Below are 27,898 nucleotides of genomic sequence, written 5' to 3'. Positions count from 1 at the left end.
GTGTTGTGATTGGTGCTGTGGTTCCTGAGATTACCCGCCTCAAAGGTTTGGGCTCTCTCTTTATTATATTAGTATGGATTTATCTACAATTGCTTCACTATTGAGCTACAAGAATATATATATATATATATAAATAAATAAATTAAAATCATTTAAAGTACAACAACACTTGAAAGCCAGAGATTATTTAATGCATCTTCAATCTATTGATACTACCTTCCTTTATTCATCTAAATAACTTCCATGTACTTATGGATCTATATCTTTATTACTTTTGGATCTATATTTTTATTATGTGTACTTAATTATTACTATTCTTGTAATTTAGCATATCCAATGCACTGCCCTATTTTTCACCCTATAACGCTCTCATTACATCCTCTACCTCAACTCTCTGACTCATCTCAAACCTCTTTCTACTACTGTTTCCAATGCACTACTCTATTTCTCACCCAAAAACCTCTATCAATATATCCATTAGCTCCACTCTCTCATTCATCTCAAACCCCATGACACTACTATGATCCCCAAAGTAACCCTTTCAAGATTTTTCCCTACTCCACCCTCCTTGCTTCTTCTCATACCATTTTTACTATTCTTAAAACAAGCCTTTCTAAACCCTCCCTCTCAGTCTACCCCTCCAACTCCCTTTTACTAATCCCTCTCCCTTTTAGTCATCCCCCTTCACCTCCATTTTACTCTTCCCAAACCTCCTACTATTGCAATGAGCTACCAAAACAAACAAAAAAAACTGGAATAAAATTCAAAATCCTAACCTTCTATCCCGCCACTATGCTTTTCAATCTAAATAACAGACTAATATGTCCATCACTCAAAATGATTTCATATTTCACTATACTAATTCACCATTAATCCTTTATGGGTTCAGGTGTAGAGTGCTACTTGCTGAAAAAACACTTCAACACCTCATCAGGTGTAGCGAGTGCCATATAAATACAAACCTTTTACCTCTTCCACCCCTTCGCTAGCCTTCTCAATCCAAATAACTGACTAACATATACACCACTCAAATTACTTTCATATTTCACTATACTATTTCATCAATAACACTGTATGGGTTCCAGAGTAGAGTGCTGCTTGCTGAAAAAGCACTTCAACAACCCATCAGGGGTAGCAAGCGCTATATAAATGCAAACTTTTTTTCCCTGTCTATCCTTCCACTAATCCTTCTCAATCCAAATAACTAACATACCCACCACTCAAATTACTTTCATATTTTCACAATAATAATTTACCACTAATCCTTTATGGGTTCTGAAGTAGAGTGCTACTTGCTGAAAAAGTGCTTTTACACCCTGCAAGGGTAGCAAGCCTATATAAATACAAACCTTTTTCCCTCTTCTATCCCTCCACTATCCTTCTCAATCCAAATAACTGACTAACATATCCACCACTAAAATCATTTTCATATTTTCATATATACTATTTCACCACTAATCCTTTATGGGTTCCCGAGGAGGCGCGCTACTCGCCGAAAAAACGCTTTAACACCCCATCAAAGGAAGCAAGCGCTATATAAATGCAACAAATTTTACCTTTTATATCCCTCCACTATCCTTTGCAATCCAAATAACTGACTAACATACCACCACTCAAATTACTTTCATATTTTCACTATACTAATTCACCAAAAATCATTTATGGCGTACGGAGTGGCGTGCTACTCACAATAAAAGCACACTAATGCCTTGTCAGGGGTAGTAAGTGCTATATAAATGCAATTATAATACAATACAATATGTACCCAGGGCTTGTAAATCAAATGTTACTAGTAGGCCTGCAGCACACACTTGGCCTTCACTCACTAACATTGTACATAACTGGTCTTAGGCTTTCCATTGCAGCCAATAATACAGTTTTTTTATGTACTGCCAATTTGAACTGGCAAAATTAACCTTTTGCCAGGAATAAATCTTCTTTTATAATACATATACCTGGCCCCTATGGTAGGCCCTAAACAGCCCATAGGGCAGTGTGCAATGTATTTAAAGGTTTTACATGTCCTGGTACTGAAAAACTCCTAAATTAATTTATTACTACGGTAAGGTTCACCTCTCCCATAGGATAACATTGGGTTACCTTAGTATATTCTATAAGTGCTATTGGTTGATTGGGAGCAGGTGAAAATCTCATGTTTGTACTGAAATGGAGTGTAATTTAAGATCCGCCTTAGTAGTAAAGTCAGACTTTAGGTCACAGTTCTGAAAATGAAACTTTTAGAAAGTTGGTGTTTTTCTGCCCATAAGTTTTGGAGGCCTTCTATGAGTTTCCAGTTGCAGTTTCTGGGCCTGGTCATCGGTCCCCCATTAAGAATGCATATTGGGCCCAGACATGGAACAATAGACCTGGGTGTAGCTGGGAGAGGGTGATCCTGCCAGGATGGCTGAGGGAAGAGCTGTTCACTGTGCCATTAACATTTCAAAGGGCTGTCTTCCGCACATACACACAAAGGAGCCTGACACTAGTCTTCTACCACCCCAGACTTCTTGGAGCCTTGGCAGGGGAACAGAAGAATTTCTAGAACTAGATGTGGGCATAGTCTAGAAGAGTTACCCACCTCAAAGGCTGGCAGCAGGTATACATATTGGAATGCCTGAGTCACTATTCAGTACACTGCTGGAGCTGCTGACATTACAGAAGAAGGACTGCCTTGTTCCACAGAGGATTACCCTGCTGTTTTAGGCTTGCCTTGTTCCCCAAAGGACTGCCCTGCTGCTTGAGGCCTGCCCTGCTGTCTGTGAAGGAAGACTTGACCTGCTTCCATCATCCCAAGCTACCTGAGTGACTCCATGGGTCAGTGGCTGACCTCCTATTCTGAGATACAAGACACAACAAGCTGACCTGAGCAACTGGAACTTCCTGGACCAGCAGGTGGACCTTCCTGAGGCCTGCTGGTCTCTGCTAGAATGAGTCCTGGAGCCCCAAGAAGTGCCTCCCCCAGTCATGGATCCTTGGCTGGCATCAGAGTGCACTACTCTACAAGAGAAAAGACATCCTGATGTTGTGGACTCTTTAGTTTGCGATGGACTTTTGCAGCCGGTCTAACCTGGTTTCTGTATATGGCCCACGCTCCATCGTAGTTAGCCTGAATTTGTGACTTTCCCATGGTTTAGCATGACCAGATGTCCACAAGTGCTTTGTGCTTTTAGTCGTTACACATATCAAAAACTGAAATTACATATCACCAGTTCTACTGATTGAATGTTTGTCATTTTGGTGTCCTTTTATTTGTTAACATTGATCCAGTTTTTCTAAATTCGTTAATGATTTCTCTTATATTGTGTTTACACTTTAATACTGTTTGTGTGCTGCATAAACACAGTGCCTCGAAGTTAAGCCTGACTGCTTTAGTGCCAAGCTACCAGAGGGTTAAGCATGGGTTAATTTACTGACTTTTGTGCTTCACCATGACAAGGGTTGTGATTGTTGTTTGAGTAGGGTTTCACCCCCCTCAACCAATAACCCAATTTTTTACAGTAACTACCGGAAAAACGGTCATAAGATTGCAAATATGTACAAAATTTGAGTTGACAAAACAATATACAACCTCTTCTAAGAGGAGTAAACATGTTTTTTTTAATGCAACCCTTCTACCTCCCGATTTGTCAGAGGTGTGAACCAAAACTAAACCCCCTGGCTATTTATTTATTTATTTATTTCACTTGTAGAGTGTCTGGTTACACCAACGGTGTGTCCCCGCGCAGAGACATATCGACATATCTAGATGAGAGTGATTGTAATTTCCTGTGGTACTTATTTTGTACTTATTTTGAACCGTCGTCAGTTTTTGAGAACAGCCATGCCTTCAGCTGCCTGCAGAATAAACCTTCACTAGGCTCTTTTCTTATGGTGATTGGCAGGGTGTTAAAATACCTAAAAGAAAGAGCCCCCATACAGCCTTGGAATATTCTTGGGATGCTTACTGAAGCCTTGTCCCTGGATCTCAGATTTCGTCCTAGGGTATATTTAGCCAGCAATGGTTGCAGGTATCTCTGGCTTTTTTGTGAGAGGATGCGGTTGCAATAGCACAGTGCCTTGAACATGGTTGTTTTCTCCACTGGCAACCAGTGTAAGGTGGTCAGGGCTTTCTTAGTATTAGTTCTCCTTGGAAGGCTGAGAACCAGGTGTACCGCAGCATTTTGCACGCTTTGTAGTTTAGCGAGGCCTTTTTTGGAAGCGCCTAAATACAGTACATTACCATAGTCTAATTGTGAGGTGATTACTGTGTGTACTATGGTTTTCCTGGCTTTAGCTGGTGTAGATCCATGATTTTTCTCCGGGTTCTTATGGCACCATAGCACTTCCCCGCTACCTTCCGTATTTGATTGTCGAAAGACAGTTTGGAGTCGAACCAGATTCCAAGATTTTTCACCTCTAGTTTTGGGTGCGGGACTTGGCCTAGTACTTCTGGCCACCAAGCAAATGACCAGATGGTAGGTGTTTTACCCACCACCAATACCTCCGTCTTACTCCCATTTAGCTTGAGGTAGTGGTTCGACATCCAGTTGGCTACCTCCTCTAAGCATTTGGCAAAGAGGGTCGCTGCCTGAGCTTTGTTCTGGAATAACATTACAATTAGCTGCATGTCGTCTGCATAGGACACTATCGACACATCATGTTTCCCCACACATTCTGCTATCGGTCCCACATACAGATTGAAAAGGGTGGGACTCAAAATTGATCCCTGTGAGACCCCTTGAGGCAGAGGGTAGCTATTAGACCGAAGCGTTCGTTGGGCAATTTGGAAGCTTCGTTCATCGAGGAACGAGGTCAGCCACTTCAGAGCGTTGTTCCTGATTCCGCAGGCCTCAAGTCTTCAAGGTAACAGAGGGTGCAAAACGGTGTCAAATGCCGCGCTGAGATCCAACAAGATCAGCGAGGCTGTTTGTCCCTCGTCAACATGTTTCCTGAGTGACTCTGTCACCATAAGTAGCGCTGATTCTGTTGAGTGTGCCATTCTAAAGCCTGACTGTGAGGGGTGCAGTAGGTAAATCATGTTAATGTGGTCTATTAGCTGTTTGTTAGTGATTTTTTCTGCGACTTTAGCCACAAATGGGAGTAGTGAGATGGGGCGCAAATTGTCTAGCTTGGTGTAGTCTACTGATAGATTTTTCTTAAGAGGTCTAACAATGGCCTGTTTCCATTTTTTGGAGCTAACCCGGAAGGAGCGGGAAATAAGATCTGCGATATATGGTAGGATTATGTCCATCCCCTTCATCATTTTCTCCGGTCACGCCGGGTCTCGAGGAGAGCCGGATTTTATTCCTTTTACTGTGGCTTTTAGATCCTCACTTTTCTGTATTCTAAGACCATCCAGCGTTGTTCTTACAGAGCTCACCATTTTAGTAACAGATGCAGTGGTGCCAACTCCCGCCTCTGTAGGAAAGGTATCACATATATTTGTTACTTTGTTAGCAAAGAATTCTGCTATCTCATTGCAGAACTTTTTTGTGGCAGGGATATCCGCTTTCTTCTCTTCTTGGTTTCTGAGAGATTTTAGAATTATGAACTTTTTTTATGTGAGTTATTGGCTTTATCTATTTTATCTGTATAGAATTCACATCTGATTTTTTTGATCAGTATGTGATAGACTTTCAGTTCTTTTTTATAGTCTTCTTTGAGTTTATTGTAGTAATTCTTTCTCCAGATGCGTTCTAATTTCTTTAAGATTTCCTAGCCTTCCTTAATTCGTCATTATACCACGGTGCTGTTTCCCTTGGTCTTTTAGGGATTCTCGTGGTCCAGGGTGCTACCTTATCTAGCGCATCCGTAATCCATGTCTCTATCTGTTCATTGGCTCTGTTAATATCATTGTCCAACCTTGGCTTCTGCTCCTTTAAAGCTCGTGTAAATGAGGTGGCGTTAAATTTATTCCACTTTTTGGTACTTATTACCTCCCTGTGATATTGTGCCTTCAGCCTCTGCGATGGCACAGTAAATGGAACCAAATAGTGATCTGACCACGGAACTGGCCACGGTACTCCTACTTCTACCTCATTGCAATTAGTAGATAGGGTCTAAAATGTAGACCCCGTGATGGGTTTGAGAATCTACTTTTTGCTCCAGATGCAGTGAAAGAAGGTCCTTACAGATAGCACTTATTTCTTGATTTTCTTTGTCGTCAAAGTGTATGTTTAGGTCCCCCAGTATCAGAAAATGTGTATGTCTCAATGCTGGAAATACTATCCTGTCCTCCAAACTTGTCATAAACTTTGTTATTTGGCCGGGGGGGGCGATATATAAGGAATCCCGCTGAGGTATTGTTATCTGCTATCTACAGTGTAAAGAAAAGTGACTCACTGTTATCTACGCCAGTTTGCTGTACTTCACTTTTTATCTCATCTTTAAGGATTATGACAATTCCCCCACCTCTTTGGCCTATCCTGTCTTGCCTAACTAGGCAGTAACCATTAGGAATGGCGTGTATCACATCAGGTGTTGAGTTCTCATTGAGCCATGTTTTGGTTAGAAACAAGACGTCCAGGGATTTTTCACAGAGTAGATCGCCTATCTCGTGCTTATGCTTGGCCATAGACCTGCAGTTTAGTAGTGCTAACTGTATTTTTAACTCCCTGGTAGTGTGTGTTCTACAGGTGAATGTTGTATTGCAGTGCCTACATGTTAGTGCCATGTTCTCTATATGGATATTATGTCTGCATGCGATATCAATGAGTTTATTTAGTTCTAATATTGCTTCTTTCGAGTACTTAATCCTCTCTAAGATCCTCTTTGGACCAGGGTTCCTTACCCCTGGTCCTGGCTGGTCACGGACGGGCGCAGACGGGCTTACCATCGGCGCGCCCGCTGGGCGCATCTGCTGCGCGGTCGCGGGCACATTGCTTTAAATAGGAGGAGAATTGAGGCGGAAGCTCCTCTGCCTGCTAGACTGGATGTGACAAGCTCTGCTCCGCCATCCACACAAACAGCACACAGCCGGGGTGGACCCGGGCGGGCAGGCAAATACAGGTGAGTGAACTACTTCCCTGCTTTCCGTTGTGCAACAGAAAGCTCGTTATCAAGAGCTAGTGCAGCTTAAAAACTTTTGCAACAAGTTTAAAAATCATTTGGAATAGAAAAAAATATCACACGGACATTCGCGCACACTCTGTCTCACCTCGAGTGTCTCAGCGTGTCCGATCACCCCTCGGTCTTTAGTGGGCAATCAGGCGGAAGCGCCTTTGCCTGCTAGACCAGATGTGACAGGCTCTGCTCCGCCCTTCACACAAACGGCACACAGCCGGGGTGGATAGGGATGGGCAGGCAAATAAAGGTGAGTGAACTACATTTCTGCTTTACGTTGTGCAACAGAAAGCTCGTTATCAAGAGCTAGTGCAGTTTAAAAACATTTGCAACAAGTTTAAAAATCCTTTGAAATAGAAACAAATAACACACGGACATTCGCTATTACAGTGAATTGTGACACTTTGTGTAACAAAATAAATGTCTACAGTCATTAACCCATTGCATGCGTCGGACGGCCTCCGGCCATCTGACATCACAGTAGGCGTGTGCGTCGCATGGCCGGGGGCAGTCGGAACCGCACAAGCACCGCAGGGGAATTCTGGCTGTGTTCAAGGGGTTAACATAGTGTAATACCAATCCTCCTTAAAAGGCCTATTGACTTTAGAATATGTTTTTTACAAAAAATAATTTAGGACTACTGCTTTTGTCATATTGGTTAATAGAAAACTGATCGGACCTATGGTATCTGACACAGCTTTTTCCAATTAACCCCTCAAGTCATTAGCCTTCGTCATTGGCTTGTCACCATACATCACTCAGGCTTACTACACTCAGCATAAGCTTTCCCACACACCATCAATCATTCATAAAGTTACAAATCCATAAAAGTATAACCGTTTTCAAAACACTGTACAACTCTTTTTAAGAGGGCCTAACAAGGATGACTACAGTGTAATTCTTCTAACCTCAGAAATTGCCAGAAAGAGTAACAAAACACCCAAACCATTACCTCCTATTTCAATCTGTGAAATTCCATATAACAAAATGCTTGTACATAGACTTTGTTAGCTTTATAAAGGGTGGGCCCTTAACACGGCTAGAATGGGCCGATAAATACTAAACAAACATAAACTTCTATCTGGCTGTTTAGTAGGCTGCCACTAGTTTAAGCAGACTAAGACCAAACTACCTAATTAGAAGGTCAACATCATTAATCGATTCATATTTGTTAATTATTCTTCATTTTTGCCATATATATTCAAAAAAAGAAATAAAACAATATACTTCACAAATTATATGACATCAAAGCAAATTTGGGACAACAATCAATTAGCAACCAGTTATGATGATGTTCCAGTCAGTAGCAAACAAAAAACAGTGCAGAAAGTAACCTGCGCAAACAGTGTCAGAGGAGCAACCACAGGTTACAAACCAAATGGAAATAAACATTTCATGCCTTCAACATTGGTTTATCACCAGGATCAAATGTACTGAGTATATTCTTTCTCTAAGACAAAAATGTAACACAGGCACTCTTTTTCACAACTTCTGCGCAATTAAATGCTATACCCAAGGTTATCCAGTTGAGAGTGCGGTCAAATTCCCTCTTTTAGTCAAGCTTCTTACATCTCTTTTTTCTGTTCACCATATAAGGTTTTGCCACAGCAGCTCAGTCAAGCCAGACCTAAAATACATTCTTCGGTGCTGATCATGTTATTTATCCAACTTTGATGATTTATAACTGGGTAGATTTTGCAGTCTTTCTTTCGTAATAAAGCCCTTTGCTGTGAAGATAGCTTGTGCATTCGTAAAATGTAAATATGAAGTGTGTATTATCCCCAAGCAAGTAGTATTTTGAAAAGCTAAAACTATAAACAGTACAGCTAATTGAAACTTGTTTTTCAAAATGAACGTATTTTAATCTCTATTGCGTGTATTTAAATGTCCCACACCATAGATTATATCCTAGCAGGTAACAATGTGATTTAATAAATGTCCCTGAAAACCTTCAGTTTGGCAGTGGATTTCGTTAACCAGGGGGCTCTATTCTTAATGAAACTTCATTAGAACAAAGTTGAATCATTACTTTCAATTTCATTATAATGAAGATGTTCTAGTCTCACAGTCTTAACTGAAAAGAGATGTTCTCTCGGCACTTCCAAAACCTTTATTGCTGGCTACGATCGAAACAGCGCCAGCGCCTCCACACCCTCATGGGTGATTTGCTGCGCTTTATAAATGATTGATTGATTGAGTTAGCAGACAAAGTAGCTTGGTACTAGAGGCTCAAATCTTACACTCCTCCGCACACCTAAGTTGTGTGCAAATGGCTTGTTCTGCAACCATTATTTCATGTTTTCTATTCACAAAACGTAAATGCGCAGTCACAAATCAATTTACTCACGTGTAAGTTTGCACTAGTATTATGCCACCTTGCATGTGAAAAATGGGAGCCTAGGGAGAGGGTACCTTGTGCAAATGTGCGATAATTCAGAAGGCACATTTCGATGCTAGACACAGTAAGAGGTATACTCCTGTCAAGGTGGCGACAAAAAATAAAGACTGCAGGCCCGATTCAAGAACTAACTTAAGACAAAATCCTAAACTTACTACTTTTGGTATTCACAGAAGTTAGGATTTTGTCTTAAGACAAGCTTAAGACAGACTTAAGACACACTTAAAACAGACTTAAGACAAAATCCTAACTTAAGTCTGTCTTAAGACAAACTTAAGACAAAATCTTAACTTCTCTGAATACCAAAAGTAGTACGTTTAGGATTTTGTCTTAAGTTAGTTCTGTGAATCGGGCCCCAAACGTTTTAAACTTCATATACATTATTTCTAAGTATTTTGTAAGTGTAAATGTGCACTTGGTTCACTTCTGCAAGAATAATTACACGTGTGAGAAATTTTGAATTTGCAAAACAATTCTAAAACTACTCATTGGAAACTGAGACTTTGCAATTTTCCCAAAACCTCCGTGCAAAAGCCAGCAGGATTCCATTTCTGGCTGTATTGAACATTTTCCCTATTTTTATAATTTTACTTATTTTACTTATACAGGCTGAATGAAAAGAACACAAACGTTGCCTTTTATTCTTAGAAGGTAAGAGTTGGAAGTATGCAAAATAATGGGTATTGTAGCTATGTGGAATGCAAACTCCCCACTGACAAAGATAAGGACACATTTATTACTGTCTTCACAAAATACATGTTCACCCCTCAGCTACACACACTGCACTTAACAATTGTACTGCTTGCAAGTGATTGAATTTTGAGAAAGTCATGGCCATGCATCGTTGATCCCAGATCCAATGGCCTTGGACTATTGGATTTGCCAAGAGAACATTTGCCAGCTGTGTCCGCTGCAAGCACCTACTTTAATCTATCCTCACTATAAACTGATATTTAAACCATATGGAAATGTGACCACTGTTAGCAATCTAGACATGCAGCACCCATGTGCTATTTCTCCCTCTTTCCCCAGTTCTTTGTGCAAAGCCTCAACTTCCCCAGTATGCTTCTATTTAAATACTGCATAGTTTGGCCCAGTGTTAGTAACCTTGTGTGATTGGAAAGTGCATTTGCCCGTAACTCATTCCAACCACACCTGACTGGTTGCCAACCCACTAGCACACTGAGAAACACTAGAGGCCCGATTCACAAAGGTAAACTTACACTTTTGGAAAGTTTACACTTCTAAGGTATGCACAAATGATTTAATAGTAACTTTCCGCCTGCGCAAACTCTGCAGTCGCGCAGAGAACTCTGCACATAAAAAGATAGGATGTGCCAATTTTTCTTTGTGAATCGGGCACTGGGGGTTCTCACATACCTTAAATCCGACTCCTGCTGACAATACTCTTGAGCCCAATAAAAAATTCAAAATACAATGTCTGTAGTGGTGGGCATGTCCCATACAATATGTACAGTTGAGTAGCCTGCATGTGTGTCCACCTTTGAATATCTGGTGTCCCATTATCGTGATTATTTGGCCCCAGTGTCACAATATCTTATTGTGTAAGCAAAGGCCTATGTCTGTCTTTAATAGGCGACTGGTCCTGGACCTCTCCTAGACGTAGAGAGGGGAGCCAAACAAGTCCTTAGTAGTGACAGGGCACTATTAACCCTGTCACAAAATAATGTATGTAGTATGGTAGTGGCAACAAATGGTGTTTAGCAGTGACAGTAGTGTGACCAGGCCTTTTTTGCCTGCTTCACAAGAGTGAGTGCCTACCTGCTCACTTATAGAAATTTCCGCTGGTAACAGTGAATCCACATTCCTAACACCCACATCCCGAGCGCTTGAATGAATAAGTGTGTACGAGGTGTGTTAGTCAATGCATGGGTATCAGAGTGAACCAAAGTGCACAAGGTGGAGGTGAGGTTGCAAAACGTCATAGAATCATTTTAATGTCAATCCAATTAGCAAAGGACCATAGCTCAGAATTAAAAACAACATGCAGAGAGATGTGTGCTTTCCAGTAATGAACTGCAGCTTTCAAACATTAAAAATGTTTTTATAAATGGTTGTATGTGATTGCATAGAAAAATTATTTCATGGAATACCATCAACCCCTTACCTCACCTACACTCCGTCCATCTCTGTACCCTAAAAACCTGTTTCTATGCCCAAACTCCAATTATTCCTGACCCCTAAAAACCCTTCATCACCCTAAACATTATCTACCTTTGAACCCAAAAACCCCACCCTGTTCCCTTTAATTTGAGATTTGTTGGTATTTCCTTAAAATTGTCTTTTGTTAACATTGGTTTTTCATGATTTGGTTTCCTCCAATGTGGTTTCAAGTTTTAGTTTTCCCTCAATTCACACACATCGCTATAAATACATTATATGTGTTGTTCACTGTTCAATTTCGAAAAAACAGACCAGAAGAACCAAAAAATAAATATTCTTTTCATCCTTTAAACACCATCCGTAATAAACTATTAGAGTTGAGCAGTTATGCTATTTTCTCATTAACGATGAATAGAGATACAACTCGACTGTAATAAAGAAATTCGAGACCAGCTTGTAATCAATAAATGCTGGCTTCCATGGGTTACATACTATTCGATATTTACATTTTCAAAACTTAAGATTATTATTTAGATGAGTCGCAAATGTATTTATTTTTCTGTTTTATGTATTTCATAAACCCCAAATGCATGTTTACAATAAAAAGTAAAAGACTGACGTTGTTGCTGCATATGAGATAATCGACAGATCTGGTCAGCTACAAACACGTGCTCATGGAAAAATGTATTATTTTCATATTTACATGCATTTCATAAAGCTCAATTCTTCGCTTTTACTAAAAAGTAATAAGATTGACGAAACCTCTGCATAAGAAGCATGAAAGAGGCCTATTGAGCCACTAACAGATGTGCATTCTGTCGTGTTCTAGAGCCTGTCCTCTGGATCGACTGTGTCATGTTTTTGAGTGCTGTGGGTCTGTGGCAGGCCTGTAATTTGCAGACTTGAGGGCACTGGTGAGGTCTCCACTAAAAGGAAATGCAATCTTCCCTGACACCTCTGTCTACGTCATTATTCTTCATCGTTACGTTGGCGCCGAATCCCCAGCCAACGTTAAGGTTTATTTGTTCGACTCTGAGTTTATAATAGACTTTGCAGGCAGCCTACCTTCCTTGATTTTAATAGGGGCTCCAGTGCGACAGCTGGGTTGAATATGAACCTTGTTTAATGATTACTGTGCAGACTCAAATCGCAGTGGTTTGACTCATCCCTGCAGAGCTGCATCTCTGAGCCTTGAAAACACGCCTGGGGCACGCAGGCAACTCGCTGCCCTTCTATCTGCAGGGAAAATGGCATGTAAGAGGAAAACAATTCCAACATATGTCTACATTCATGTTGTATGTGGAGATTTCCCTGATAAACAGAATCGGAGAAGGGAAGTTTCTACAAACCGTATCGCACAAGGCAAACCAGTCCCAAACTAAGGCACCGGAACTCACAAATATCCAGTGAGAGCTTGAAGAAGCACCTTTTTCAGGTACTTTTTATTTAATGTGGTCATTTATTCATTGTGGGTGTTTGCAGTGCACCCTATACCATTAAATCTAATGCAACATGGATTATTTGCAGAACGCAAGCCTTCAAGACTGTGGTTGAAGAATTTAAATATAAAGTGATGAGCATGCATGAGCTAGTCCTAAATTGCTAATAAACGCTATCAATTACCCAGTGGCCAAAAACATTTACATTTACCCGATGACGATATACTCTGGGCCTAATTTACGAGGAATTGACGCCGTGCGGCGCCGCAAGCCATCTTACTGTGCTGAACTGCGTCACAGGGAGGCGTCATATTTACAGCAATAAGTAGCATCCCTATGCTTTCCTCTGTGCTGGCGCACAACTGGCTGCCTAGCTCCAAAACATGGCAGAAGGTTGCCTGTGCTGCATTTATGATTGTTGTGCAAGAAGGGACCCCTTCCTGCATAGAAAAACAATCATTGATGGTGTTTTACTCTTTCTATACAGAAAGAGCAAAAAATAAAGGTATTTAAACTCGTTGGCCACTCGTATGCTTCCCCTGGGGAGACATAGGATTCTGATGCATTCACAGGTTAACAAAACCTTGTAAATGTAGGAATGCAGCAGAATCCATGACTGTTGTGAGGAAATACTTATTGCAACACTCATGGAACGCTCCTTTCACGCAAAATGCGTGCCCATATTTACAAGGCAATGAAAAGGCACATGAAGGCCTTGTAAATATGGGCAAGCATACTTCATCATTGGTGTGTCAAAAAAAGTGATGCACCGGGGAGGCAATGGGCTTGTAAATAAGCCCCTCTGTGTTTTTGGTCACTCTGACCTTAATTATGAACTTACCAATACTCCCTCCCACCAAGAATCTGTCCCAGTCGAATGACAGCCTGATGGTTCTTATGTGGCAGAGCAGACATTAATGATTTACATGTTGTTCGCATGTAGCCAAATGTTTAGCATACTGTCTGGCTTCAGTGGTAGCTGACTTGTAAAACAAAACTTTCCTAGCTGCACTTTAGGTGTTTGCAACACCAATTGTTTTAAGAAAAGCGGAATAAATTTCAGCAAAAAACACTTACCGCACTTTGTGATCTTATTTCTACATTTGGGCACAACGTCAATTTTAAATTTAGAAAGAGATATGATCACTAGTAAACATACACATTAGTAAATCTACAAGTGTATATTTATCTTTGTGAATACGGACCACAGTTTTCACAAGACCAAAGTAGACAATTGAAGCCTCCTACCATACATTTGCCATGAGTACTGGCAGGTGCTAACATGTAAGCTTTTGGAAATCTAGTATTTGATAATGTATGAATAGTTAATACTTAAACCTGCTTTATTACCTCCACAATGAAAACCTTTTCCCTTTGGAATAACCTCTTTCCCTGCACTGCCATCAGTTGTAGTGTTGATCCTTAACTTATCCCATCTTGCAAATGGATTTACTTCATGCTTATTAAACATAAACTTCGAATTGCTTGATTATCTAACATCATACCACTTTGAAGAAATGTAGTCATATGTATGGTTAGGCAGTCCTTACGGTATGTTAAAGCAAATTAATTTACAAATGGAAATTCACAATTAGTGAATTAAAAAGATGAATTTGCAGTTGTAAATGCTGCTCTTTTGCTATGTATTCATTAGGTACACAAAAGCTTTGTGAATCAGGCCCTATGAACCATTTGGGAAAGGGTTAGAGTTCCTCTTACAGGGAGATCTTGGGGGTATCCACAATGTACAAATAGGTAGATTATGACTTTTAAAGTGCCCATACCACTAAAATCAAGTTTGCAGCAGAACATTTCACTTTTAAATGCAGTGCTACAACATAGGGCTGCTTTTACCTCAGCAGTGCACTCATGCAACAAAGGCTGCTGGCCTCTAAACTGCCAGGCCTTAATATATACTACGGCCTTATAGGTAGTTTTCATCCCCTGGCCCTATTATCTACTAGGGACTAATAGGTAAGCCATGCAAATTATAAGTGTACCTCAATGTATGTGTTTGTGTTTAACATAGCACTGGTCCTGGGCCTGACTAGCAACGGCCATGACACAGTTAGAGTCTGTTACCACCAGTTCCATTCAGCACAAAACAATGGGGGTGAAGAGGCCAAAAAGGATGATTTTCTAACACTCCCCTCTAAAAGAAAGTTGAGGGGTAACTAACCTGCACTCAGGTAGTCCTCCTCATCAGCTAAATGGAAAACCTTGAAAGTCCACCTGCATTGGCAGGGCAACCCCAGGTCTGTGTTCAACTGTATAGTCCATATCCTGTAGGGAAATGGACCACCTCAATAGCTTTGGATTCTCCCCCCTCATCTACAAACGCCACCTGAGAAGTCTGCTGTCAGTTTGAACACAAAAGTGAGTACCAAACAGGTATTGTCTCAGCTTTTTCAGGGACCACACCATTGCAAAGGCTTTCCTCTTAATAACACTTCATCTTTGTTCTCCGGGAAGAAGTTGCCTGCTAATAAAGGCATTTGGCCGATCAAGGCCCTCTTCATTTACCTGCACCAACACTGTCTCTTTCCCTTGTACTGAAGCATCTGAACAACAAATTCCTTGGTGTAGTCAGGGGACAGCAACACTGGGGCTGAACACAATACATCTGTCAGAGTGTAAAAAGCCTTCGGACACTCTGGGATCCACACAACTTTCTTACGTCTCGTCTTAGAAGTGAGTTCTGTCAGGGGAGCTACAATATTCCCATAGTTTCTGACAAACGTTCTATAGTACCCAGTCAGTCCAAGGTAGGCCCTGACCTGTGTTTGGGTAATAGAAACTGACCAATCCAAAATGGTTTGGCTTTTGTCCTCGAGAGGCTGTTCTTGGCCGCCACCTACAAGGTGTCCCAGTACACCACAGAACTCTGCCCAGTTTGCCACTTGCTTAATAGTCAGGCCTACCTGTGGCATGGCCTGAAGCACTTCCTTCAGTTGGTTTAAGTGATCCTCCCAAGTAGAACTATTTACAGCTGCATCATCCAGGTAAGTTGCCCTGAACTGCTTCAACCCAGCCAGAACCCTGTACACAAGCCTTTGGACGGTGGCAGGGGTATTCTTTAATCCAAAGGGCCATCTGCCAGTAGCTTGAAGTCAAATCAAATATACTCAGATACTTAGCAGGCCCTAACCTATCAATGAGCTCATCAGCTCTAGGTATAGGGTGATCATCAGTCTTTGTGTGACTGCATTGAGTCCTCTGTAGTCCTCACAGTACCTTAATTCCTTCTATCGCCCCTGGGGATTAGGTTTGGGCACCAGCACAAATGGGCTGGCCCATTGACTGACAGATGGCTCAAATACCCCCAGCTTCGACATCTTAGCTACCTCAGCTTTGATGATGTTTCTGACACTGTCAGACAACCTGTACAGTTTATTTATGGCAGGTAGGCTGTCACCAGTGTCAATGTGGTGCACACACCAATCAATGACACCTGAGGCTAAAGAGAACAGGCCAGTAAACTGATCCAGCACCAGCTTGCAGTCTCTGTGCTGCTGGCCTGTGAATGTAGGAGATAATACAACTCCCTCCACTGACCCATAATGCACACTATTGGAGAGGAGATTGGGCACTGGCTCAGTCTCCCCCTCTCCAACCTCATCGGTGACCAACAACATGCTCAAGTCTGCCGTCATGGTAGGGTTTCAATCTGTTGGCATGCAAGACCCTGTGAGAGTTCCTGGGGGAGATAAGGTCAACCAAGTAGGTAACCTCACCCTTCTTTGGAAGTATTAGATAGTGCCCAGTCCACTTGTCGAGGAGGGCCCTAGGAGCTACGGACTCCAGCACCCATACTGATTGACCTGGAGCATACACAGGCATTGCAATTTTCTCATCTTGCCAGTGCTTCATGAGCTCCTGGCTGGCCTCTAGTTTCCTGCATGCCTTGTACATGCACTCTGCCATGCAAGATCTTAGCCCTAGGTCATTGTGAAGCACATTGTCCTTCCTTGAGAGGCTTCTCCAAAGACGCTCTCAGCAAGTTCAATGGCCCCCTCACAGGTTGCCCAAAGAACTCTAAGGGACTGGATCCAACCCTTTTTTGTCAGACCTTCCTATAGGCAAACAGTAGGCACAGGAGGAGAACATTCCATATCCTCCTCAGTTTGTTAGACAACCCATTGAACGAATTTCAATGCGTGCGCTGCATCGCATTTGGCGATGCAGCACGGGCCACGAAATTCATTTCATTTATTTATGTGTATACTTACCTCCGTTCCGGAGTTTACTACCCCCCACCCTGCCCCTCCCCTGCTATGCGTCACCGCCCAGCAGCACTCTCTCCAGGAGCCTCTACTGTGCATAGACATTTCTTGCCTCTCACCTTCTATGACATTAACCACCCAAAGTTCTCTCATTATTTGGAAACCGTGCCCCTATCGACATTGACAGCCTCCCTCACAGCTAGTACCCTCCCATGCCACCTCTTTAAGTGCACCCTGCATCCACCCTCAACCAGGAGCGACCTGTGCAGGTAAGGGCGGTGAGTGGGGCAGGGGGAGATTTGACAGACAACGAGGAGGGAATTCATAAAAGAAAAACACTTACCTTGTGCTCGCCACATCGCCGACTCAGCGATGCAGTGAGCACAAAGTAAGTTTAAAAAAAAAATTCTTTTCCCTCATCATTGTCTGTCAACTCTCCCCCACCCTTCTCGCCCTACCGCTCTTACCTGCACGAGCCTCTCCTGCCCTCAACTCTTACGCAGCATTGGTATGAACCTCTCTTATGTAGCATTCAGGTGTTTTGTGGCTGTAGTTTTGTATGTACATCTGAAACATAAATACTTACAATAGGAGATTCACACTTACTGCATTTCTTGGATTGAACCTCCAACACAGTGAAATCGCTCAGGAACCATCTTCCACTCTTTCGCCATCTTAACCATTGCTCCTGCATCCAAAACGCCATAGCCAAAAAGATGATTGAACTCCAGGCCCACACCATTCCTCCGCCACTTGTGAACTTCGTCATGGAGCTGGTTCCTTTTCGATGTGAGTACTGTCAGATGCTGCATGTCTCTCCAGCTCAGTTCTGGGCTATGTGGGATAGAAATACAAGGTTGCCATTTTGTACAATGTATTCTTTATGGTTGACTTTGCAGAAACCAAATAGTATATTCAAAAAGGACAACACATCTCAAACATTATCTTCTTGAGTGAATTAGTTATAATAGTTATATTTCCCATTACAAAAATAAAATCGTCATGCATTACAGATTCTCCTGAAGAAAGAGTTCATTATAGGCATTCATAGAATTACAGAAAAAACACAGTTTTCTGCATACTTAATTAAAAAGCTTAGCGCAAAATAGTCACAGAAATGTCAAAAGCTGTTTTGTTGCAGCACTTTAACATGTTTTCATTTGATGTGTCCTGGAATGATTTACACTCGAATTTTGAATTCGTAAACTTTCTTGAACATTCTCCTTAAGGAAGGAAAAACTTTCACATTTCTGCCGAAAAAAGGGCACACACCACAGAATGTTAACAATAGTTGTAAATGATATTTACAAGGTACGATTATCAATATAGATGTCTACTTGCATTATCCATGAAGGCAAATAAATAGAAACAATATATCCAAATACAATTATAAGCCTCGTATAATTGCTGAAGTGCATTAAGCCTCTCCAGGGGAAACTGACGCATAGGAAAAGAGAAATCCAAAAATTGCTGAGATTATCGCATGAGAGAATTTCATAACAAAATTTAAATTGGGAAGAATGAAACAATCAATCAATGATAAAGCTATGGTTCAAAAGCTTCAACCTATTAAATATAATTACTATTAGTCACCGGGGCTTACGTTCAAATTGTTTTGCTAATCAAAATCACCCTCGAAAAAAGGGGTTTGCGACCCGTTATGAATTGGAAATAGGAGGGGTGCATGAAAGGCCACCCCCTCTTATTTGGCAGTCACAGTGGAATGCATCAATGGTGGTGGTATTGGATTTAGAAAGGAAAGCTGTCTGTGAAACAGGTTCTTCTTTATGAATCTTGTCAGACTATCTAAGGGCAGAGGAGTTGTCAGAGGAGTTGTCAATACGGTCTAAAGGGTTTGACAGGACAGGGTTTTGGCCTCTGCCGGCATGGTCACTAACTCCTGCCGGGAATCTGTATTATTCATTGAAGGTATGATGTGGGCAAAACTGATTTTACGCCAGTACTGTCCAAGGCAGGTTTCCCCAATGTAAGCCCTGGAGGGCCGGATAATGCCAGATTTTTAGCATACCCACATTTAGATAAATGTAGTTATCTTAAATAACTGGTATGGATCCGTCTGGACCGACATTGGAGAGCAGGCCAAGGTACATTCTATAAAGTTACTGTTCCACTACAGGTATCAAAATATAGGTTTTCCATTCATTCAGAATCAGAAAACTAAGTGGAAATGAACTTTGAATTCGTTTTTTATCTTTTTTCCAAGAGGAGATCTGAAACAAGTATTTAGTCACACCGAGGCCTGTCAAAGGAAAATCTAGCCTAAATCTCCACAATATAAGTAGCTTTTAGGCCTTCAATAACTATGTGGGCACGTATTTCAAATAAACGTTTGTCTCTTTTTATAAATTAATCAGCCTGTCTTGGGGGCTTGCAAGACACACCGTAGGGCGACTTAATAATATATAAATGAGTTTTTCTTACAAGGCAAAGGCACTTTTCCCTTCCATGTGTCACCACAGTGCTTTAAAATCCTGTCAATTCAGGACAACAGTGGTGTGTCTGGCAGTTATATTTAATTGCAATCTATGTGAGTGGTGCAAATATACACTGCAACCCAGATATGACATATAACTTTCATGCCACAGGTGCAATTTCCACACCATCTACCATGACTTTACAGGAATATTAAATAGAGAAAGTGGGTAAACCCAATTTTAGCCAAACCATGTTATGGCCAGGGCACATGCACTGTGACACTGTATGAGGCAACACATCAGGGATAACCATGCAGATGAGACATAGGTATACCACTTTTCTACAAGTTCCATACTTTGTGAGCACTTTCTGAGAAGGAGTTAATCAGAGTACATGCTGCTTTTTTTTTTTTTAAAGATGGAGCTTTTGAAATTTAAAGGCGAATGCAGTAGGAGTCACCAGACTCCTGAGTGACATGTTCAGATCTTTGAGTCTGAATACTAACTAAGCTGCAATACTGAGGGGTGTTGTAAAGTGTTCCCCTAGGCTAGCCTGGAGGAGACTTATGATTGCATTATCGTACTAAGCTCTTCTATTAGTATTAGGTGCTTGAGTTTGAGTTGGTGTTGAGTGCCCTTTACAAATGCGTTGATGTGCATGCAAAGGTGTTCTTGCCTGGAGTGAAGCCCAGAAATCTTGAAGGTTTAGCAATGGCTGGTTCTCTGTCTAGTATATTTGCTCAACCAAGCCAAGTCTATCCCTCGTCCAATGATCAAGCTGTCAGTGACTACTCCATTTATTAAACAAGAGGCAATCAACTTTATTAGAAAGGGCATAAAGCAAGACTAATTTTCTTCACTATATTTGCCTGGTCAGTAAAATGTTTTGATGGCTTGATGCCAGCAAGTGTATTTATCGAGTTCCCTTAAGTTAGTTATTTTAAGGATAACCATTCTTCGGATGTTTTGTCAATTACAACTTCAGTGGGTGAATCTGATGTTGTAGGGACAAATAAAAGCTCAGTCTTACTTTACTGTCAAAGAATTGAGAGAATTTCTCACAGTTCTCCTAGTTGTTAGAAATGGCTGGAGTTGCATATGGATTACTTAGGTTTTTGACAGTGTCAATTCGTTTTCTAGGCCATTTTTTCACTGGTCTGATGAAGATTCCTTAGGCCTTGAAGATTTCTTTACTACGCTTTACTTTATTAACTTCAATTTCCATAATCTGCTTTGGGGGAAGGGGCTGCACCATCAGTGATTAATGTTCGTTGAGTAGTTCTTTGTAAAACCATTTTGTAAACAAACAGATAGTGGTCCTTTTTAATTTTAAAGGGGCTAGTTTGTTGGCCCTTTCTTTAAAGGACTGCGTTCAAAGTGGCAATGTTTTTGTCTGGAACCCATAGAACTAACGTATTTATTCATTTTGAATGGACCTTGTTATTCAAGACTGCTCCAGTCTCTAAAGTTTCTTACCCATACCTTTGGAATTAGCAGATGGTGTGACTATTCACTGGAAAAGGAGATTTAGTTTTGATTAACCCTCTTCTAAAGATGATAAAGGCAAGCATTGAAACTTCACATGCTGGAGGTGAACAAGTTTGCTCTGGGTGATTCTCAAACATAATGAGTGATAATTGTAATGCTGCTGACTTATGCTTCTTTCCCTAGCGAAGACGGAAGTAATTGAAGATGTTTGAAGCTGAACTGTTTTTAGGCCATGAATTCTCTCTGCTGTTGCACACATAGATCATCCCTGATGAGTGATAGAATGAAAAACAGTAGGTCTATGTTTGACATCGCCCCCCACAGCTGGGCATGTCCTACCTTTCACATACACAGCACCCTGCTCACAGTACCATGGGCCTACCTTAGGGGTGGTTCACATGTAAGAAAAGGTAAGGTTAGGGCCTGGCAAGTGGGTGCACATAAATACAAAAAGGGAGTCCAAAATAGTCTATCGAAGAGGAATGTATACATTAAATAAACAAACCTGATCACAAGAACTCAAAACTATAGCTCCAGTGATCTACTCAGAAACAGAAATAGCTGAGAAAGGCACTCATACCGAGAAGCATAGAGCAGAAAAACCAGCATAGAAACTTGTAACTGGTTAATGGTGTCCCATCAACACACGTGTTGTGTCGAGTGTCATCATCTGGGCTACCAACATACTATACTTTACCTGCCCTCTAAACATGAGGACAATTCACAGCTAGTGTATAGTTGTACCCTTGTTACAGAATTACTTGCCAGAAAAGTGACTAGAAAGAGTATAAGTGGTGCAGTAGAAAAGAAAAAAAAGAGTGATTTAAAAAGAATAGGCATCAGAGACAATAATATTTAATCCTACACTGTTGTCTTTCTATGTAAAAACAGTGCAAAAAATGGTTATACAAGAGTAGTTAAAGTGTATCACTACTCAAATGGTCGACATGTTTCAGCCATACTGGGTCTAAAAAGACTCCCTGGCTTTCTTCAGGAGGTTGATGGTCCGAAAAGGGGCATCAAATACTGTCACCAATAGGATACACCAATACATACACTTTTGTTGAATTCACAAAATGAAGGTATATATCATTTTTCAAATCCTCCAGATTACCATGATGTCTTTGGCTTCAATGCATCAGGAGGACATTACCTCATCTCACCGGGCACCAGCGTGTGTCTGAGAGGCCCCGCTCTCTCCGTCGGTACCTCGGTCCGGAGCACCGCTGGAGTGGGTGCACATGCCAGGTCGACATAGCAGTACGATCTGCACACAGGCACTGCAATGACAGGCCTGAGACCCTTTTGCAATGCTGGTGGTGTGGGTGGCCCAATCTGTGCTGCAAGCCCACTAGCACCATTTGGTTTACAGGCCCTGGGCACACATGGTGCACTGTACTAGGGACTTAGCAGTAAATCGAATAAGCCAATTGTGGACACACTAATCCATAACAACAATTTACAAGGGGAGCACTTGCACTTGCACTGAGCAGCAATGACAAAGTTGCCCAAAGCATCTAGACCAGCAAAAACGAAGTCCAACACGCATTAAAACACAGGGAGGAGGCAAAGGCAGAAACTACAGGGGAAACCCACGCCAAGGATACCAGGTCTAACACCTGGTATTACATTTAAAGTGCATTAGTTAATGTCTATGATGAATAGAAGCCAGCTTAGTTAGCATGCAACAGTATTTCCACATCTCAGAGTACCAGCTCGCCCAGATTTGCCTACTTATTTTAAAAAGTCCTGGTCATAGTGATTATTGCTAGAGCATCAGTGTACTGGCTATAGAGCCTAGATATCATACCCCTCCCAATCAGGTTTTGAATCATTTGTAAAATCAGGATGAATTCTGTGAATTAGTCTTGAAACGGTTGCCAAAGTGTTGACACTACATGTCACAGATATGAGGCAAATATGTTAATTGGAGTTGTCGCTCTGTAATAAACCTATCTGCAACATACACCTTCCCTACTGTTAAAACATTTTTGTATCTAACAAAGGGGGTGGGTAGGACTGCGCAGCAATAACAATTAGTAACATCTCTGGCAAAATGTAGCTGTGAAAGGCCTGAGCTGGACCCATAGTACACAATCACCAATTAGAACATAGGACGTCCTGAATCAGTTGCTGTGGGCAAAGAGCCTCAGCAGGGCCGGCATTAGGCATGAACAGTGTGCGCAGCTTCCCAGGGCCCCACGCTCAGCTCAAAAATATGCGGCCCTGCTTCTGTGTGAAAGACCGCACTTTCACAGTTAACCCACCTACTTTCCCAGGTCCCCCTCCCCAACCAGATCTCATTGCTATTGTATTTATAAGCGAGGTGTCTTGACCTCGCTGGTCAGGGCATGGTGGCATCCCTGGGTGTTTAAGGTGGGGGAGGGGAAAGAGTGGGTAGAGGATGTGACAGCGGCAAAGCCGGCAATTATGTCCGCTCTCAGGGACAAGGGCAGGACAGCACATCTGTTAAAAACCTGTGGTGAAGTCTTGTCAGTCCTTTGTGTATTCTGTCTCCAGGCAACAAAAGTCCCTTTTGGTTCCAGGACGAGCCAGACATTAACAGGTAAGGAGATGTTGATGAAGGGAGGAAGGAGCATCCAGATCAGACTGGCACGGTAGGGAAGCGTTTAGCAAAGTGTCTCGCTACTGCTTCGAGGCACAAGGGAGGTGGGTCTTATCCCCTGGGCCTTTAAGCACTGAATCAGGCTGCAAGGTTGGGTGTGGGTCCTTTTCACTGGGACTTGGGCCGTTATCTAGTGCTGTGAAGTCCAGGGCAGGTGGGCCTTACAGCGCTTCATCAGGCTGCAAGGTCCAGATGTGTGGGCCCCCTTCACAGGGCTTTGTAGCCATTATGTAGAGCTGGGAGGCCCAGGACAGGGGGGCCCTGTCCTTGGCCTTACATGTTTGCTTCCCAGCCTAGGGCACCACTGCTAAACATAGAGCACTGTCTAGTAAATGCAGCTAAGAGTGTAAAACCTGATTACCACCCAATTACCCCAGCAGGGAGCTCCAAGGCCCCTCTTATCACAAATTAATCAGAATGACTGCTCCCTGACACACTTTATGTCCCTTACTTATGTCCGAGCGTCTGTGAAATTCTTTTCCATCTAATTAGTTTTAGGAGATTTCATAGATGCTGTTTTGACTGCCCATGATTTTGATGCACTTTGGTCTTGTTTAACAGGGCAGTAAGGGTGGGGTGCAGTGGAAGGCAGAAGGGAAGTACTGTGGATAGACAAGTTTTCTCGTTGTGAAATAGCGCAACACACTGTCAGCTAGCAACAACAAAACCTCGTTATTTGCCTTTTCAGATGTAGAAATAGCAATCAAATTCATTGATATGATTAGTGAAAGACATTGAAAAACCTATTCAGTGTAATGTGCAAAGGAATAGATGCAAACCGATGAACTAATCTCAGCAGGACCACCCTTTATCCTTTGGCACCTGCCCCCAATAAATTCCTCAGATAAGCCGCAAGGGCCCTTAAACAGCCCTATTTTTTTGATCTTCCTGTTGATCTTTGCAGAGATCCAAATGCGGGCTCGCACATGATTGTTGAACATCTTTTAGTACTACTCTGACCCTTTTTAGTTTTTTTTTACATAAAAGGGCTTGGAACCTGCCCATTGCTTTACACATGTTGATATGTGTTGTACTCTTCTTTACAGCCTTATAATTAGCATGTATGTGTTCTCCCCCACTCTGCACACTTTTAGGAAGAGCCTCAAGACCTGGCTGTTCGACTGGTCCGGAGCTGCACCCCCCCAGCGCCTTGAGACTCTCACGGGTGAGTAGCACCCTTCATAAACCCCTGACTGTTTGATTGATTGATTGATTGATAGTAAAGGCAGACCTAACATAATTTCCTTTCCTCTATGTGGAGCAGGGACCAACCAGTAATTGATTCAACTCAATCAGTGCCCGTCCGCAGCTCCCAATGAGATTAAGATACTATTTTGTTCTGTTTAACTGTTAGTGTCCGGCAAACAGAAGACGTGAGACTGGCAGATACGTGCCCAGCAGGACAAACAAAGTTGCAAAGATTTATTTTACATAGTTAAGTTTCTTTTATTTTGCCAAGTCTTCTTTTCTTACTTTGCATTCATGTTTTCTTTTGTTTTTGCTCGTGGGCACTATTCTCAAATTTTTTTGCAAATCAACATTGTTTCCTTCTTATAAGTCATCCAATCCACCCCACCCCAGTCCAGTACAAACTACCCCACTTCAGCACTTCAACACACTCCAAACCCCACACTCCAATCTGCCCCACTCCAATCCCAAAAATTTGCCCCACTCTAATCTGCCCAGCTCCAATTCAAAACAATCTATCGCAATCCAAAATAATCTGCCCCACTCCAATCTGCCCTATTCCATCTAAAACAATGTACCCCACACCAATCTGCCCCACTCTAATTCATCCCACTCCAATCTGCCCCACTCCAAACCGCCACACTCCATCCCAATTCACCCCAATCCAATCCACCACAATCCACTCCACTCGAATCCAATCCAATACACCCCACAACACAAGAAATCCAATACACACAATATAGCCCAATCCAAACATCCCCCTCCAATTTAGTCCACCTCACCTCACCCCAATCCAATCTACCCACTCCATCTCCAACCCACCCCACTCTTAAAAAAATGTGCCCCACAACAATCTGCCCACTCCAACCCAAAATAATCTACCCCAGTCACTCCAAAACAATGTGCCCCAAACCAAAGCAATCTGCCCCACTTCGATCCAAAACAATCTGCCCCACTCCAACTCAAAACAATTTGCCCCACTCAATCCAAAACAATTTGTCCCACTCCAATCCAAAACTATATGGCCTACTTCAATCCAAAACAGTCTTCCCCACTCCACCCCAAAGAATCTGCCCCACTCCAATCCAAAACATCTGCCCCACTCCCATCAGCTCCAATCCAAAACAGACTGCCCCTCTCCAATCTGCACCACTCCTGTCTACCCCACTCCAGCCAAAAACAATCAGCCCCACTCCAATCCAAAACAATCCGGCCCACTCTAATCCACTCCACTCCAATCCAATCCAAATCACCCCAATCCAATTCACCCTACTCCAATCCAACCCACCCCACCCCACTCCAATCCACCCCACCTCACCCCAATCTAATAAATAATAATAATAATAAGCATTTATTAAGCGCCTGGCTGCACAAAACTGTGTGTCCCCGCGCTGACTGTAAATGCAAACCCATCCGAAAGAGCAAGAACCCTAGGAGCTAAGGTTAGTGTCTGGGGAATAAGTGACTTTTAAGTTTAGCTCTGAAACTCATTTCAGATGGCTCCATCCGCAGATGGATTGGCAGAGCATTCCAGAATTTGGTGGCCAGATAGCGGAAGGATTTTCCGCCCATCTTAGCTTTTGCGATGCGGGGGGTTTTAAATAGCATCATGCCCGACGATCTTAGGTCTCTGATCGGCCTATGGATGGTAATGAGATCTCTCAGATAGCCAGGGCCTTTATTTTGAGCAATGCGGTGTGCATAGCATAGAGCCTTGAATATAATTCTCTCTTTAATAGGGAGCCAGTGAAGTTTGGCAAGCGCATGTTTAGTAGATGATTTCGAGGGAGACCGAGTACCAGTCGTGCTGCTGAGTTCTGTATGCATTGTAGCTGGTGCAGCCCCTTTTGATTTAGACCGAGTAGGAGAATATTGCCATAGTCCAAGTGAGGAGATATTAATGCACGGACAATGGTTTTTCTCGCTTCGGTCGGGAGAAGATCGAGTACTTTACGGAGTACTTTTAAGGTGCCATAGCATTTGCTTGTAACTTTGTTCACCTGGGCTTTGCCTGAGAGGTCGGCGTCAAGCATGACTCCGAGGTTTTTCACTGTCTCCACAGGCTGCGGTAGTTCTCCTAGTTTGCTAGGCCACCAAGTCTGGGACCAAACAGAGGCATCTTTCCCTACTATCAATACCTCAGTTTTATCTCCGTTTAAACGGAGACAGTTGGTGTTCATCCACGTTGCTATTGATAGCATACAGTTAGAGAAGTTGGCAGCTGAGTCTCTTTTGTCTGATGTTATTTTGAACACCAACTGGGTGTCGTCGGCATAACTGACAATGCCCACCCCAAATTCTTCCGCAATGTGTGCCAGGGGCTCCATGTAGATGTTGAATAAAGTGGGGCTCAAACTGGAGCCCTGTGGAACCCCATGGCTCACATTGCGAAAAGATGACTTAAAGGGTGGGCAGTGAAGTTGGAAAGTTCTGTCAGTGAGGTAAGACTGGAACCAGGTGAGAGCTGGGCCTTCTACTCCCATGTCTGAGAGCCGAGACAGCAGCGTTGAGTGCAGCACGGTATCAAACGCTGCACTCAAGTCCAGTAGGACCAACGCTGCTGTCTCTCCCTCATCCACTATCTTCCGAATCTGTTCGGTAGAATACAGAACAGCTGATTCGGTTGAATGTCCCGATCGGAACCCTGACTGAGAAGGGTGGAGGAGCGATTCCTTCTCTAAGAACTCCATAAGTTGAAGGTTGGCCACTTTTTCTATGATTTTGGCACAGAAAGGAAGAAGCGAAATTGGTCTTAAGTTTTGGAGTTGAGTAATTGAAATATTAGGTTTCTTTTTTAATGGTATTACCTGGGCAGATTTCCAGTTTTTCGGGACATGACCTTCTTGAAATGATAGAGTAATCATGTTGCGTATTTGATCCAATAGTAAGTTTTCCATGACTGCTTTATATTGTTCCGGTGGACAAGCGTCCATGGG

General features: G+C 42.3%; 1 protein-coding gene across 1 annotated transcript in view; it reads right to left on the bottom strand.

Moving 5' to 3' along the window:
• The window catches only part of PCSK2 (proprotein convertase subtilisin/kexin type 2), an 838,444-nt gene that overhangs the window by 27,527 nt on the left and 783,019 nt on the right, over positions 1 to 27,898 (bottom strand). The window contains exon 11 of the mRNA XM_086927732.1: positions 17,832 to 18,059. Coding sequence (XP_086783858.1) covers positions 17,832 to 18,059 — 228 coding nt within the window. The remainder of the gene's footprint in view (positions 1 to 17,831; positions 18,060 to 27,898) is intronic.

Source organism: Lissotriton vulgaris, chromosome 6, assembly GCF_964263255.1.
Source record: "Lissotriton vulgaris chromosome 6, aLisVul1.2, whole genome shotgun sequence".
NCBI lineage: Eukaryota > Metazoa > Chordata > Amphibia > Caudata > Salamandridae > Lissotriton > Lissotriton vulgaris.
The sequence above is the reverse complement of the archived record's forward strand: the minus strand, read 5'-3'. Positions and strand labels throughout refer to the sequence as shown.